At 37.4% G+C, this 15,734-nt stretch overlaps 1 protein-coding gene across 2 annotated transcripts; it reads right to left on the bottom strand.

The window, feature by feature from the left end:
- Positions 1 to 8,347: 8,347 nt before the first annotated feature.
- On the bottom strand, positions 8,348 to 12,974 carry Ddit4l (DNA damage inducible transcript 4 like). 2 transcript variants are annotated; one of them, XM_005325750.4, is made up of 3 exons: positions 12,807 to 12,974; positions 12,389 to 12,525; positions 8,348 to 10,631 (listed from the first exon to the last, which is right to left on the bottom strand). In XM_005325750.4, the coding sequence occupies exons 2-3, from the start codon at positions 12,477 to 12,479 to the stop codon at positions 10,144 to 10,146; spliced, it is 579 nt and encodes a 192-aa protein (XP_005325807.1). In that variant the 5' UTR covers positions 12,480 to 12,525; positions 12,807 to 12,974; the 3' UTR covers positions 8,348 to 10,143. The 2 variants fall into 2 exon arrangements, with proteins under 2 accessions (XP_005325807.1, XP_005325806.1); XM_005325749.4 differs by having other exon boundaries at positions 12,389 to 12,528; positions 12,807 to 12,973.
- Positions 12,975 to 15,734: the final 2,760 nt, after the last annotated feature.

Raw genomic sequence — 15,734 nt, 5'->3', positions numbered from 1 at the left:
TTTGATTATTAAAGACAAACACAATATATACAGATGAACAATAAGAAGCATATGTAAATGAACATTCAACACAGCATTATTTTTCAACAATAAGGAGTCATTTCTAAATTAATAACACTCTATTCTCGTGATGACTTCAATGTTGAGAGAGAGAAGGATTTGAATACACAGCAGTCTTGGTTGATCATCAGGAAGAACTTAAGCAATATTTTCCAAGGCTTTGACTCAAGATCAGCCTTGAACTTTGATTCTCACAGTGCACACTAGTAAGTCTGTGACTCAGCAATAAAATACTTCCCACATGACCTGGGAAAAGGTCATTTTATAGGGTGCTGCACACAATAATATGTTATTTGGGGTCTGTACTTCAACTGAGGCTTTTCCCATTTGGAGAACTGATTATAAAATAATTAGTTTTATTGTGGTCTGGTTGTTTATAATAAAACCTAACGTCAAAAGTGAAGAAGTCTAGAGCATGCAAAAAGTTTGGACGGCTAGTGCTGCCATTTAGGAAGTTGTTCTGGTGCCATTTTCAGTGAGTCAGGTCAGAATTTTCTCACTGTTCTCTCCACCCATGACAAATACATGAGATCTAGTAAAACCCTTTACACTGGCAAGTATTTTCTTTGTTTAATTATAGATCATGATATGGTCGTTAGACTTGTGTTTGTATCGGAATAACTTCACATGAGCCCAAGGACATGAAGACCAACTCTGATAATTTAGAATTTAAAGCATTCTTAGATTTGTCTCTTTCCCATCATTTCAACCAAATTTTCATTTCTCACTTTCTTCTATCTATAGTCACCTTTAAATTATCATATTTAAATTATGTGGTTATCATGGAAGTCATGGTGAGCCACCTGGGTCTGGAGCACTCATCTCCCCAGCTGTTGGGAGTATATTGGTGGCAGAAACTTCCCCCTGAGCCTCTCTGCAGGAGGCTGACTCAGCGGAAGTCATGTTCTCCACTCAGTTTCCAGAGGTAGGCCAATTTTTGGAATGGAACCTTATACTAGAGAAGAGGTCAATATCCTGTGGAGAAAAACTCAACAATTCCATGTCAAAAGTATAAATTAATGATTTTTCTAGTACTTCTCCCAAGTTGTCGACAGGTGTTTGTGTGGGTAGGTATTCAAGATGTTTTGGATACTGAGTTCATCATAGTTATGTGTCAACTTGATGGGGCCACAGTGCCTAACTATTTGTTCCAACATTATTTTGAATGTTTCCATAAAGGTATTTTGTTGGTGGTGGTGACTTATTTTTTGAATGAAGGTAACATTTAAATAGTTGGATTTTGAGTAAAGCAAATTATTCTTTGTAATGTGGTTGGGACTCATTTCATGAGTAGAAAGACTAAATAGGCAAGAAGGAATTCTTCAACAGACTGCTTTTGGACTTAAAATGCCACTCTTCCCTTGTTTTCAGCCTGCTGGTCTACCCTGAAGATTTTGGGTTTACCAAGCTTCTACAACTGCATAAATCAATTCCCTAAAGTAAATCAATCTCTCTCTCTCTCTCTCTCTCTCTCTCTCTCTATATATATATATATATATATATATATATATATATATATACACAAAAAAAATATATATTTATATTTATATATATCCTCATTATTCTAGCTAATTCCATAACATGGGAATTTGTTAAGGAGAGTTAAAAGTTCAGAGTGTTCATTGAAAAGTTTGTTTGTTAAAACCTCTAGGGGCCAGGAGTTGTCTTCAGTGGACAAGACACATCTAAGAGGAGTTTTGGAAGATGAGAGTCTTGTTTTTTTTTTTTTTTCTTTCTTTGCTTTGCCCTTCCCTTTCTTTTCTCTTCCTCTTTCTTTCTTTCCAATGATTAGGTAGGTATACTGTTGGTGTTTAGAGGCCAGAGGTCAGGTACTTGCTTGACCATGGTTCAGTCCCATACTGTGAAAACTCTATTACCCAAGTGCAAATAAGTGCTGTAAGTGCTTCCATGTGCCAACCTGTTCTAAATTTTAGTTCAGTTTTTGTTTCCCCAAGCCATATTGAACACCTGAGACCTTCAGGAAACTTTCATCTCTGCCTTGATCATCAAGTTACAGAATTCAGAACCATATTGCCATATTAAAATCTGATTTTCTCAGTAACAAATAGATCTTAATGTCAGAATCAAAGCCATAGATTCTGCAGTACAGCAAGCCATACAGGATAAGGCTAGAATTAGTGCTGGGTGAGCCAATCCTAGTGTCCTTTATGAACATATAGTATCTTTATAAAGCAAAATTTTTATAAAATAGTTAGTCTACAGTGATTTATTGTCTACATTTATCAAGTATTTTGCAGATGATTATCTTCTGTCCTAATGAGGTCGTAGGTTCCTAGAGACATGATGAGCTATGGGAATTTAATGGGAGAATTTACTCCTGCTACACCTATTAGAAATTGTTGTTCCATTATTAGAAATTGTTGTCCCATTATTATTATTATTATTATTATTATTATTATTATTATTATTCCAGGGATTAAACCCAAGTCCAAGTGTGCTTAATCACTGAGCCACATACCCAGACTTTTTTATTTTAAATTTTGAGACAGAGTCTCATTAGGTTGCTTACAGCCTCACTAAGTTGCTGAGACTGGCTTCACACCTGTGATCCTCCTGCCTCAGCCTCCCCAGCCACTGGGATTACAGGAGTGCACCACCATGTCTGGCTAGCATTATTTTTAAGAAGGGTAAAATAGTAGTGATTCTCTTTTCAGGAATGTTTTTATAGTGAATAACTGTGGGAGATGGGTAGGGTCTCCCAGTTGAGCAAAGGTTATGCATTATGAAAGATTCATGTTCCATAAACTCACGTTCCTCTCCTGTAACATGACCTATAGGCATCAATCTGGGCCCAATCCCCTTGCTCCTGTGAGACTCGAAGGGAACAAGTTACTGGTGGAAATTCATGTTCATGTTGCTTGCTATACATGAGTAATAAAATCCTTTGTTTCTGACTCAGGAGTTTTGTGTCTTCTACATATCTCTATGATACTATAGTAGACAAATATGTTACTTTGAAAGTAGAATTAATTTTGATCCTATAGAGTTCCCAACACCAGAAATAATTCTCTTCATGTTCTGTCCTGCTGCTAACATTTCCTTCATACTTCAGCATCTACTATATTTAGAAAATTCCATTTAAATTTTGTGATAATTACTCAGAGTATTCTCTGAAACACAATAGTAGTTGACTCAGTATCTAAATACTAATATTACAGATGGGACATTACAAAATATTGAGGGGCTTGAGTTTGGAGTTTTACCTTGAAATGAGTTTAGGAAACCTCTTAATTCTTTGTCAGCACAGTCATTCAAACGATAAGTTGATTTATGTGAATCAACTGTTGGTTTTTGCTTTTCCTTTATCATGTTTTGGATGAATTCAAGATTTGTTTTTGAAACTACGTATTTGCTACTAATATTTATTTTGTAAATGATTCTATCCAATTATGAGTTCTGAAATAAGATCACATCTTACTTCTCTAGATGATTAAGTTTCTTAGCAGCCTCTTCTATTTTATCTGCTTTCATCAGCATGATCTATCATAATTTTGTAGATATTATATACCCAAGACAGTAAAAACCGGGGATGGGGTTGTAGCTCAGTGGTAGAGCGCTCGCCTAGCACGTGCCGAGGCTCTGGGTTTGAACCTCAGCACCACATAAAAATAAATAAATAAATGAATGAATAAATAAAATAAAGGTATTGTGTTCAATTACAATTAAAAATAAATATTAAAAAGACAGTAAAAACCCCTTTATGTTATCCTCTGCAAAGATAAATCTGTTGCAAGATTAATAACATGTAGCCAATAGCCAAGTGGTAATGATTTTTACATTTTATGCTGTTTCTTATAACTTATTTTATGGCTCCACTCTGTGGTGCAAATAATTGAAAGCAGGCTATAATAATTGTTGCAGTTTGCTCATAATACTAGGAACAATTAGTGTCCCAAATAAATTAACAGTGATTTTTGTTTCTCTGAGCAAGTTTAATGAAAATATGCTTTGTAAGTACTTATTTTGTAAGTAGAGATACAGGTTGAATTTCATTTAGTTTTAATTGCCCTAAGCCTTTAATATTTTTAAGTGCTACGTTAACTATTAAGTAAAGAGATTTATCAAATACATGTAAAGCATAGAGAGTCAACATTCAATAACCTGTGTGCCCACCTCCAAATTTAAGGAAAAGGTCACTACTACTACTTCTCGTGCTTTCTGTGAACCCCTCATTATTCTCACACACTTCCTATGTCATGGCATGTTCCACTATTCTAAAATTAGTGCTTAATTAGTGCTTATTAATCACCAAAGTTTTAAAAATAGATAAGCCATGTATATTTATGTGTCCCTAAACATTTTAGATTTTCATGGGTTTTTTTTTGTGTATTAAATAAACAAACAACAGCCTGCTTATTAATTTTTTATGACTTCTTTTTATATTCAATATTATGACCCCAGGATCCATCTGGTAATTTGTAATGTAAAACCACTCATTTTTGTTCCTGTTTGGCATTCCATTTATAATCATGCCATAATTTAGTCGTTCATTCTATAACTGGGGAAACGTGTTGCTTCCACCTTGCTCTTCTGAACAGTGTGATGCTGAAGTTCTGTGGGAATCTCCTAGAACATCAGTGAAAAAATAAAGGGCAGTAAACTGGGAACCTGGTAGGGGGCATGAAGGTGTTTTCCATATGGTATGGAGCACTAATTGTTTAGGGGAAACAATTTCCCAACACTTTGTTTCTCTATAAACTCTTCTAAAATTGATCTCTGTGAAAACTTTCTCAAGATGCAGATACTGCTTATCTATTTCTATAACAATCTTCTCCCTAACTTTATAAAACACACCTGTCTTCTTGGTGAATCTTACTATAATGCTTCATTTAGAAATGAAAATCACTCTAAAGTACTGAAGAAAGAACTGTTTGAATTATTGTTCTAGGATGGTATTGAGAAAATTTATTATATGAATGTCTACTGTTATGGCTTAATTGTGTCCAATCAAAATTCTTATGTTTGAAGTCTTATACCCTAATACTTCAACATCTATTTGGAGATTAGTCACAATCAGAAAAAAAATAGGAATTTTTTTTGAATTTCAAATTCTAGAAAAAAAACAATATTTATTCACAAATAATTAACTAATTTGAGTTATTCATCTCCTTAAGACATAGCTTATTATCTGAACATGGTGGTGAATGCCTATAATCCAGTGACTCAGGAGGCCAAGGCAGGAAGATCATTACTTCAAAGCCAGCTTCAGCAACTTAACAAGGCCCTAAGCAATTTAGCGAGACCCTGTCTCAAAATAAGAAATAAAAAGGGATGGGGATGTTGCTCAGTGGTTAAGCACCCCTGGGTTCAATCCCAAGTACAGAGAGAGAGAGAGAGATTATTGTTTTATTCTTATTTTAGTTTAATAGTATTTATAAAATTGGAAAGTGTACTTAAGGATGTTTTGATCATTATGCACCATTATAAGGTGAACTCAATCACAAATTGGTTTGAAACATTTAAAACATTTAAATTTGAATTTATAACCTGATTTTTATTTGGAGAAGATATAGTCATCAAAGACTTCCAGATTTAAAATATTACATTAAAGTAAAATTCTGTATAAAAATGACTCTGAGAGGGTACAGGGATAAAGTAACACTGAAAAATATGTCATTCTGTTGAAGTCCCTATTTTAGTATTTTCTAAATAGATGTGTGTGAGTATCAAGTTACTATGCTATTTACATGCCATTGGAAACACTTAACAATGTGATGTAATAGTTTTATTTTAAAAGGTCAGTATTTACCACATATTGGAGCTTACATCATTTGGAACTTTTTAAAATTAGGGTGAAAAATTTGGATGGCAATTTAAAAATATGGCACAGGGTACACTTTCACAAAATGCCTTAGATATACAATAAGCAAAAAAGTTTGAAAAACAATGTACAATAACTAAAAACGATTGCTGGTTCAGAAGATATGCTTGTCATCAATTTTACAGAAGAATGCTACACACACACAAACACACACACACACACACGTCAGCATATTAAAGTGAGTTCTTTTCTCCATAGTTTCCCCAACTTATAGAATTATCAGTTTTTTAACCGATATGCATGTGTATCCAGTGATATCTTATGCTTTTGATTTGCATTTCTCTGTTCACTAGTTAGATTGAGAATGTTTTTCATATATTTTTCAGTCAAATGGGCTTCCTGCTCTGTAAAGGGCCTATTCAGGCTTTTGCATATCTGTTTTCCTTTGTGTTTTTCTTATCGCTCACAAAGAATTCTTGGTGTATTCTTATTAGTAACTCTCTCAGTTATATGATACTTCTAATTCATAAATTTTATTTTTATGCTCTTTATAGGATTATTTGATAGATGAAAGTATACCTTTGCATCTTATTTAAAAAATTTTTCCCCACATCAAAATCATAAAAGTTTTATTGTCTTCTCAATGTTCTTCTTACTTAATTCTTTGTTCAACTCAGAATTGATTTTTGAGGTTCAATGTGTATGTATTCAATTTTGTGTTTTGCTCATAAATCATTGTTATAGCACCTATTATTGAAAGAACCACTTTTTGCCTATTGATCCAAAGGGCCAGCTCTGCAGTCGATCTATTTTCCTTCTATGTATAGCCTGTGTCTGGGTTCTTTACTGTGTTTCATTGGCTAATCTGTCTCCCTGTGCTGGCAGTTCATCAAGCCCATCTCCTGCATCATGTTCCTCCTGCAATTTAAAGGGGCCATGTGACAGAGTTCTACATGGGATGTAGACAGGAGCTGTGTGTGTACCATCACATGTGACTCCTGATTTCCCCATGAGACCCCTTACAATCTTGCTCTTTTGTCTGGTGCAGATGCAGAGGATGCAATGGAGTATGTTGTAAACAATTAATGACAGGGTCTAGATCCATACATATCTGTTCTTCCCTTCTGGCATGTCGCCTTGTACCTCTTCTTTCTCATCTGTCACAACCTGCATTGGACTTTTAAAATAGTATTATTGTTATCATTATCACTTGTTTAAATCTATATAGATAATTGAGAGCTGTACATCAGATCAAAGATATCTATCTATGTATCATATATACCTATAGATCAATACATGAATTCAGTCTCCTGAATCTGTGCACTAATGACTTGTGATTTGGAGGCAACTCTGTGAGGATATAGACTACGTCATTGGTGAAATATATTCAGGAGATTGAATTTTTTCAGGATCACATCTTACACTCTACATAATGGCTTATTTCTCATTCAGATAAGGGATAAAGCACATCTTTATTAGAAAGTATGTGAAGAAGTTACCAGTCCACTGTATGAGATAGGAGCAAAGGTGGTAGATTTGAAATGTGTGTCTTTTCCATATAAGGACAGTTTTTTTTTTAAAGTCTGAGCATAACCCTATTTCAATGACTAGTGAATATTTTCAGTAGTTTTCTTTTTTTTTTCCTACATGACCAGAAACCACATTAAAAATTCCTTTTTTAAAAAAATTTAATGGCAATGCTCCTGACTATTCTTACAGTCATGCAGTGATGTGGATAGCATCTTTGTGCTGCTTGCACATTTAGAGGCAGCATGAGATGGAGAGGTAAAACAGTGCGGCCCGAGGACTTGGCTTGGTTTTACACTGTTTCTCTGCAGTGAAACTCAGTGTTTTGGGGGCAAATTGCTTGACCTGTCTGTGTCTGCTCTTTATAAGGTGGAAATGACAGGAGTCCCGTTTCATATGATTCAATACATAATTTTGCAAAGAACCTCAAACAATACCCAGCACTTAGCAAATCTTGTTAAATGTTGGGTCTCTAGTGTGAGAAATCTGAGCTAATGACCATACATTTGAGGAGACAGAAAAAAATAGACAAAAAAGATGAAAAATCCAAGATGAAGAATATTATGGGAATGAGAAAGATATGATATTCAAATAGAATATACTGATAAAGATGGTTATGTACATTATTGGTCATATAATTTGATATATCTGTGTTTGGCCACTGGAAAAGCTGTATAATAACTCTTTACATAATGAGTTTTAAGATTTTTTTTTAAAAGGCAGTTGCCAAAGAAGTTCAAATTATTCATGTCTTCCCATAAAAAGTATTATGAAAAAAGTTGAAAAATTATGAAGCAAACCAGTCTTTATTGATACATAAGCACATGCAATAAATACAACTGGAATATGATACCTGAGCATACAAGTGGGCTTCATAAAAAAGGAAATAATTGTTTGGTTATCTTTCTCCAAATACTGTCAAATATATATTAGGGTGATCATTGAATAAACTCAGAAAAGACAAAGAGGACAAGATAATTAAAAATATATAACACTTTATTGTCAAAAATAGACAAACTTTAATTTCCCTTAACAGGAACATTAATTTAAGAGCCTCCATAAGCCATCACCATTTTGTAAGCATAACAAGCAAAAGACTGAACGAAAACTGTTAGTGGAAAAAGGATAACAGTTCTACATCCATGCCCGAGTAGCCTTACCCAAACAGTGGTAAGGACTCTAAAACAGCTATAGAAACACAGTGACCTTTTGAGCCCTGAACAATAACAGACATGCAAAACATTGATAGCCTATTGGCCCAGTCCTATGAAGACTGGCTTTGTAGTATCTTTGCAAGCATTTGTAGAGTTCAATTAGCTAGAACACCTGCTCTTTTGAACAGTGACATTTTAGGTCACCTCTAAAGATCAGTAACAGGATCACACTTGTTTTTGTAACACCAGTATGAAGACATCTGTCCCTAACGCCTGGCTTCAGGGAATGTGAAGTGGTGCTAATAGCCTGGGAAGAAGACCTGAATAAGCTCCTTATCCAAAAGCCACAGTAAGAATGTGAAGGCCTTGTTGAATTGAACATTGTCATGTAGAGGCTTTCATTAACATAAAAAAGAAACATAAATGATCTAGTCAGTTGGAAAAAGACAAAAAAAAAAATTAAATTAAAATAAAGGCCTTTATTATTCCCTAGAGACAGGTACCAATGGTGAAAGGGAGCTGGGCATGTGATTTTCATTCTCTAGTCTGCAGAATAAACCAGATCTCTTCAGCTAAAGCAGACTCTATAAATATAAACATCTTGATAATTAAAAGTGTTAGTGTGCAGCCATCTCCTTTGACCACTGAGGTTAAGGAGAGAGAGCTCAATTCCCAGAAATGGCCAGAGATGAGATAACACCGACAGGTGAGATGGTTCATCTGAGATTAAGCATATATAGCATTGAGAAGAAGTTGTTAACAAATGAATCTGAGTGGATCTGAATCTAAGCATTTCTTTCCCATTGTTATAAGTAGGTATTCTTTAGGTGCTCCATGGAATCAACCACAAACACAAAACGTTTAACATTCCATTTTTTCTACTTTAAAGATGACATTCAATACTTGGGAACTAGGAAAACTGAGCTTGTGTCATACCATAAAACCATTTAGAGTAATACTGTGGTTACTGAAAGTGCAGCCCAAGTTTTTCATCGATAACAGAGGAGTGGGGAGAACACCAAGACACCAAGAAACAGTGAAACATTTCTGTTGTCTCTGAGACATTTCTTATTCACTCATACCTAGGGTGAGGTTTGAATTAAGTTCACCCATTTAATTCTACCCTCTTGTCTTCAAATTTGAGTAGGAAATTGGCAGAAAATTGGTGGAGTGGGCTGGATGCTACATGTTTTGATGGACTGAACATTATTTAGATGATTCTTCGATTGAAAAGATCACTTTGAGAACTTAGAGAGAAAAAGAAAAAGCCATAGGAAAGTCAAACCAGGAAAATTTGGTTTATATGACCTATTAGCAAGGCTACCTACACAAAGTTGTGGTATCAAACATAAAACTGAAGCGGATTGCTTCTCTTGCTTCTTTATTCCACTCCATTCTGTAAGAAATGTGATATAAGCAGAAAATGTACACTCTCTTAGGTTATTTCTCAAGAGCCACAAAACCAGCCTGTTAGCTGGGTTGCTATGAACGAGAAACACAGAAAGATGTTCTACATTTGGGGGTTCTGGTGAGGACAGGCAGGGCCAACTACAAATGACTTTAACTGAGTAGCTGCATAGTTTTATTAATCACAAAAGAATCTTTAAAAATGTTTCCTTCTTAGCACTCTTCAATGACTGTGGTTCCAATCAGAGAGTAAAGTTTTTTCTTAACAAGTCGAAATCCTGAACTGAGGATTAGAGTTCGCCTAAGGCCAGATGAGAAGCGACCTCTACTAAAGAAGTCCCTGAAGCTAGTCCATGAGCAGTTCTCCTGTTTAAACACAAGGGTCAGCTCAAAAGTAGGCACCACACTAGCATCACACACAATCCTATCCAGCTTTTTACATACATTTTCAATTTCCAAGTTCACGTGCATCACACAGCCTCGAAGGCCACAGGGTTCTGTGGAAGAAAGCCGCAGGACATCTTGAGCAATTCTCTGGGTCAGTTTCTCTGGGACAAGGACCTTTGAGCAACCGAGTTTGGTTTGCTTTGATTTGGACAGACAGTTCTCTAGCATTTTAACCAAATTCTGGCAGGTTGTCTCCTCAAATATCACCTCGTTGAGGTTGGGTTCAGGAACAACATAATCCCAGTAGTCAAAATCTGTAGGAAATTAAAGTTGTAGATAAAGGAGGAGAAAAAGAAAACCTAGGAGTAGGAAAAACGCTCTAAGATAACAACACAGTTTACTTTTATATATTCTATCTATCTTTTCTAGTATTTTCTGGTAAGTCAGTTGAACTCATTTTGATGTTAACTATCTAGATAAAACAGCAAGTCATTTCAACTCTTATTTTATCTATAAAATAAAGGTTTTGATAAATAAGGTGAATAGGATATAACCACTTTTCTATGAATAGGGTGTGTGTATAAACACACAATCTTAAAGACCACATCAAAAATATATTTGTGGTTATCCAAGATCACTACTAATTTTTTTTTCTCTTTTGTTTATTTACTTATGGGGTTTTTCCAATTTTGTTTTATAAAGAACATGCATTACTTCTGGAATAAAAATGGTTATAACTTTTGTTTTAGACTAAGGGGCTCTTCCTTGCTAACTCTTAGGAATATAGATATTGTGGAATAGAGAATTTTTGCTATAATTCTTAAATGAGTCCATCATGAGCTTGATGAACTATATCAAAGATCTATCAAATTCATGTTTTTCTTTAAAAGTCTTTACTGGAATGGTTTGTAGAACCAATTTTAGCTTCAAGCTCTTTGATTGCTCAAAGAGAGGACCTTTGAGGTTCATGGAGTTATTTATAACTGGCTGGGTAGTTTTTCTTAGCCAAGCAAAACAAAATAGTCCTAGGAAAACAAAATTAGATTTGCTCAAAGGAAAAAGATAGCTCTGCATTTGGTCACCTACCTTCCAAATTAATCCTACCACTTGGCAGGATGCCACACCACACACACATACACAGTCACCAGACCAAAGTATACACAGATGCCCTGCCTGCTTCAAACCCTAAGCATATTCACTTTCATTGGCTACTGCATTTTCCTGTCTCTACCTCATGTATATACTTATTTTTTTATAACTAATACATTCCAAATGATAAGGACTCCATGTTTTATCTCTATCCAAGACAGAGAATTTTAGAGTTTTGGCCATATAAAATTCGGTCATCAACTAATTTTTCCTTCTAAATGAGAAAGGTTCAAAGAGCTTAAGCAATTTATCTATGGTCCCACTGCTCTTTGGTAGCTGGGCAGTATGTTAATTTAGAAAATGCTGTTAAAAGTTGTAAATGACAAAAGTCCACACCACTGCTGTGTAAACTTGCCTTCTGACATTAAAAATGGAATAATGGGTACATTTACAAATAGAATGCTACTCAATAATAAAGAAGAACACACGGATATAAGACATGGAAAAATACTAGGAATGTGGCAAAGAAACCAGATATAAGAGAATGCATGTTGTATTACTTAATTTATCTGAAACTCTAAAAGCAAAACTAATTTATAGTGATCAAAAGCAGATGGATGGCTTCCTGGAGACACGGGAGAGCAGAAACTGATGGCAAATGGGCACATGAGAATTTCAGGGGTGTGATTATGTTGGTTACACAAATAAATACATTTAACTTCACAACCATGTAGGATAAAGAACTTAATCCCAAGGAGCCTGTTAGCAGAGGACTAGAATGGTACATCCCTCCAGTATTTTATTGTTCCTACGTTTGTTTCTACTGGACAGATGATGCTAGAGAGTTTGAGAAGGGATCTCAGAAGGATTTTGTAGCATCCTATGCATTTGAGCAAGGGGTGAAGTCGCACATCAGTCGACCGGATCTATCCAGGGGCTGCGATTTTTGGAGGGCAGAGAGTTGGGTAGTTGGGAAACTCACCATTTAGCAGGCTCTCTGGATGATAGCCACGGTCCAGCAACTCTGAAATGCTGGCTGGATTCTTACTGCTCAAACTGCCAGTTGCAACCATGGTCAACGGCTCTGTTTCCCTCGTGGGGCAGAACGGCCTTTCTGGGCTGCTGGAAAAACAACAGAAAAGAGATTTGCAAAAGCAGCAAGACGTGCAGAGGCTCCTAAATAAAATGCCCGGCGCTGCCAGAGCGCCTTCCCCCAGACTCTTTTCTTTGAAAGAGAGGAACCAGCCTCCGCACCCCAAGTTTACAAAGCCCTGAGAGCGGAGACGCCAACTACAGCCACAACCTGAAACTAACTTAAAAGTTAGTGCAAGTTGCAAGCGACTTCCCCACTGAGCCATCCCCGCCCGCGCTGGCTCCACCAAAGTCGCCGCGCAGCTCACCTGCTCCCGAGCCGCCGCCGAGCTGGCCCGCAGCGCTGAGGGGTAAACAGAGGCAGGCACACGCCTCTGCAGCTCTAGCCCCCCGCAGTGACCCGCGAATCCCAGCAGCGATCGGTGCTGGTGTTCACCACCCCACCCACCCGACGCAGGCTCCACTAAGCGGCTTCGCCTCTGGGGCAGCCAGCACTTTATAGGTCCAACCGGCTTCCGCCGGCCCGACCCGCCCACCTGCGCAGCCGGCCACTGCCCGCGCCCCGCCCCGCCCCTCCGGGGTCAGGTCGCATTTCCACTCTGGCTTCTAGGGACCCAGAGCAAGACGCCGGCAGGCAGTAGAGAGGCAAAGCTTGGGGTTGAGCAGACACCTGCTGCTTCCTGGGTAGGCCAGGGGTCACCGTGACCTTGATTCCCGGTGCAAGACTCCTGCTCCGTCCCCTCCCCACCCCGTGTCCCTATCAATAACCTGGATTCTGTGGGCGCGACCCCTCCCCAGGCGCGCGTACTTTCACAGTCTGCCTGCCCTGGCTTTACTGTGTCATCTCTGAAAGTGTTCTAGGAGCATCATTTATGTACATGCTGTGGCTTTGAGTCCAGTCCACTGTACTCTGCGACCAAGGGTTTTTAATCCAGGGCCAGAAGGTTGCAATCCAGTTAACTCTGCCCTGAGTCTCAGGGTTTCTATATTTTTCCTTCCTGCAGGTGGTCATAGCTAGAGAAAGTTTTCCAGCATTTTAGAAAGGCTCTCAATTTCTCTGCGGGCTCCCTGGGCATCCTTCTTGTTGCTGTGTCTGTGACTAAAGCGTTTTTTTTCTCCGTGGGAAGGGTGAGCCTGGCACTCTTCTTCTAGACCTGGCCCCAGATGGCAGGAGCTTGAATTGAGGGCTTGTTTGCCAAGAAACTAAACAAAACCATTAATGGGATCCTGGCTGTCTCTTCCCCCAGCCGGATTGTTGGGAGCAATTGCCATTCCCAGAGGCAGAAGTTCCAGGCGGGCCCTGTTGAGAGGATTTGGGCTTTGGCAATCTTGAAGGGGCTTGAGGGAATGAGAATACAAGTTTTTATATCTTGCTAGGGATAATCCCTGTGGGGCGGGGAGCGCAGTCCTGAACCGGAGCACACAGAGGAACAGAGGAGCCCTGTAAAGAGACTATATTCTTGCAAAGCCATCAGCAAGAAGCCAAACTCTTCCCGGCCTCCAAGTTACTAATCCACCCCATTTGTCTCTTTGCTGTTCCAATAGCATTTGATTTGTTAGGGCCAGGCTTTTCCAATGAGGTGGAGATGCCTGGAGAGGGAGAAGGGCATTTCTACAAAGAGGGAATGTAGTGTTGGCTGCCGGATTCTTAGAATTACACGTGGAAGGATCTGCAGGTTAGGGCCTGGAAAGGCAGGATCAGCTGTCCAGGCTAAAAATTTAGTTCGAAAAACAACAGAAGGGATAAGGAGGGTGTGATAAACAGATCAGTGGGAGGACATTCGCAGGCAGAGCAGCCCAAATTCAAGCCAGCTTGCCAGTCCATTTTTAACTCGACCAAGGCAGCTGCACCGCCTGAAGGTCGAGCCAGCTTAGGAAGGAGATGCTGATAGGCTGCTCTTTCAAAGCAGATTTCCATTTCTATTTCAATAACAAAAGTGGAAAATAAACAAGTCCACTGAAGCCAATTAAAAAGCAGTTTCTGTGGCTGGTGTATTCAGGATGGATGGATGGACCCCTGTTAAGGTGTCTGATGCCCACTGCTGAGCAGACTGTCCCTGGGCATGCCACAGCACCTCCTGTCCTTATCTGGGCAGCAATATTAACCTGTTGCTTCCCACCATTCCAGAAGTGTTACATGCATAAAAACTTAAATTGAGCAACAAATACATCACTCATGGTAACTTTTGAAATAAATATTATGTTTTTAGTATTCTGTTCTTTTGAGAAAAGTAGTTGGTGAAATATATATATATATATACATATATATATATATATATATATATATATATAATAAAGGATATATAAGCTCTAGATTTCCAACCTATTTTAATGCACTGTGTCAATTTTATTGAAATACTTCCAGAATTGAAAACTTGGGACTTAATGGGTTAATGATGTTCCATTTTACCTTTCTCTGAGGATGGTTCTTAGAATTAAGATAATCAATGATCTGAAACTGTACCAGTGAAATAAAGAAATTAGCCATTGCAATATCCTTAGGGTATTTAGTCATAATTCAGAAACTAAGTACTCCCACAGGGCCAGAAATATCATGGGAATTTTTAGAAAGCAGCAGTTAGTCTTGGCTCACCTGACTAACTGAAATTTTGCAACACCCTTTGGGATTTTGCTTCAGAAAACAATCTATCTATGTGCAGAATACTTCAACAATTATCATTTATTTATTTATTTTTTGGCTGAATGAGCCTTACTCTCAAGAGTTAATAGTGCATAAGGAATGATTGATAGAGAACACACACTTGGAAAAATTGGCAGACACTGTCCTTTTTTAATCTACTTAAAATGGTAAAGAAATTCTTTCTATCTCAGGTCTGCATATTTGAAAGGCTGAACAGCTGATTTGAAAAAAAAAATGAAGCACAACAGAATTAGGGAAGACCAAGTTCCTTAAGTCTCAACATGAGATGACATACTTAGTCTATTATATTTTTTTAAATATTGTAGGGACAGTTAATTTGTAAATGAAAATTCATCACATTGGTGTACTTCAAATATTTACCAAATGCAGTGATAAAGCATGTTTTATTGTTGTTTCACCAAATCTAACTAATACTACAAAACTATGGAGGCATTTACTGCAGATAATAGTCATGAATGAATAGAAAATCTGATTGGTTAAATAATTTGCTTGCTTTTAATATACCAATGTATTATAGCAAACTACCAAAATCATAAGCAAGGCCTTTCGACTTAAACATGCTTGCTTTTTTAAT

The sequence above is a fragment of the Ictidomys tridecemlineatus genome, chromosome 9, assembly GCF_052094955.1.
Source record: "Ictidomys tridecemlineatus isolate mIctTri1 chromosome 9, mIctTri1.hap1, whole genome shotgun sequence".
In the NCBI taxonomy this organism is placed as follows: Eukaryota; Metazoa; Chordata; class Mammalia; order Rodentia; family Sciuridae; genus Ictidomys; species Ictidomys tridecemlineatus.
This window is presented reverse-complemented; position numbering and strand designations above follow the sequence as displayed.

What these genes read in the sequence shown, in the direction of transcription:
- Ddit4l (XM_005325750.4), bottom strand. Translation starts at nt 12,479, where the DNA reads ATGGTTGCAACTGGCAGTTTGAGCAGTAAGAATCCAGCCAGCATTTCA. An exon ending in TCCAGAGAGCCTGCTAAATG is followed by an intron (nt 10,632 to 12,388) that starts GTGAGTTTCCCA and finishes AATTTCCTACAG; the next exon opens with ATTTTGACTACTGGGATTAT.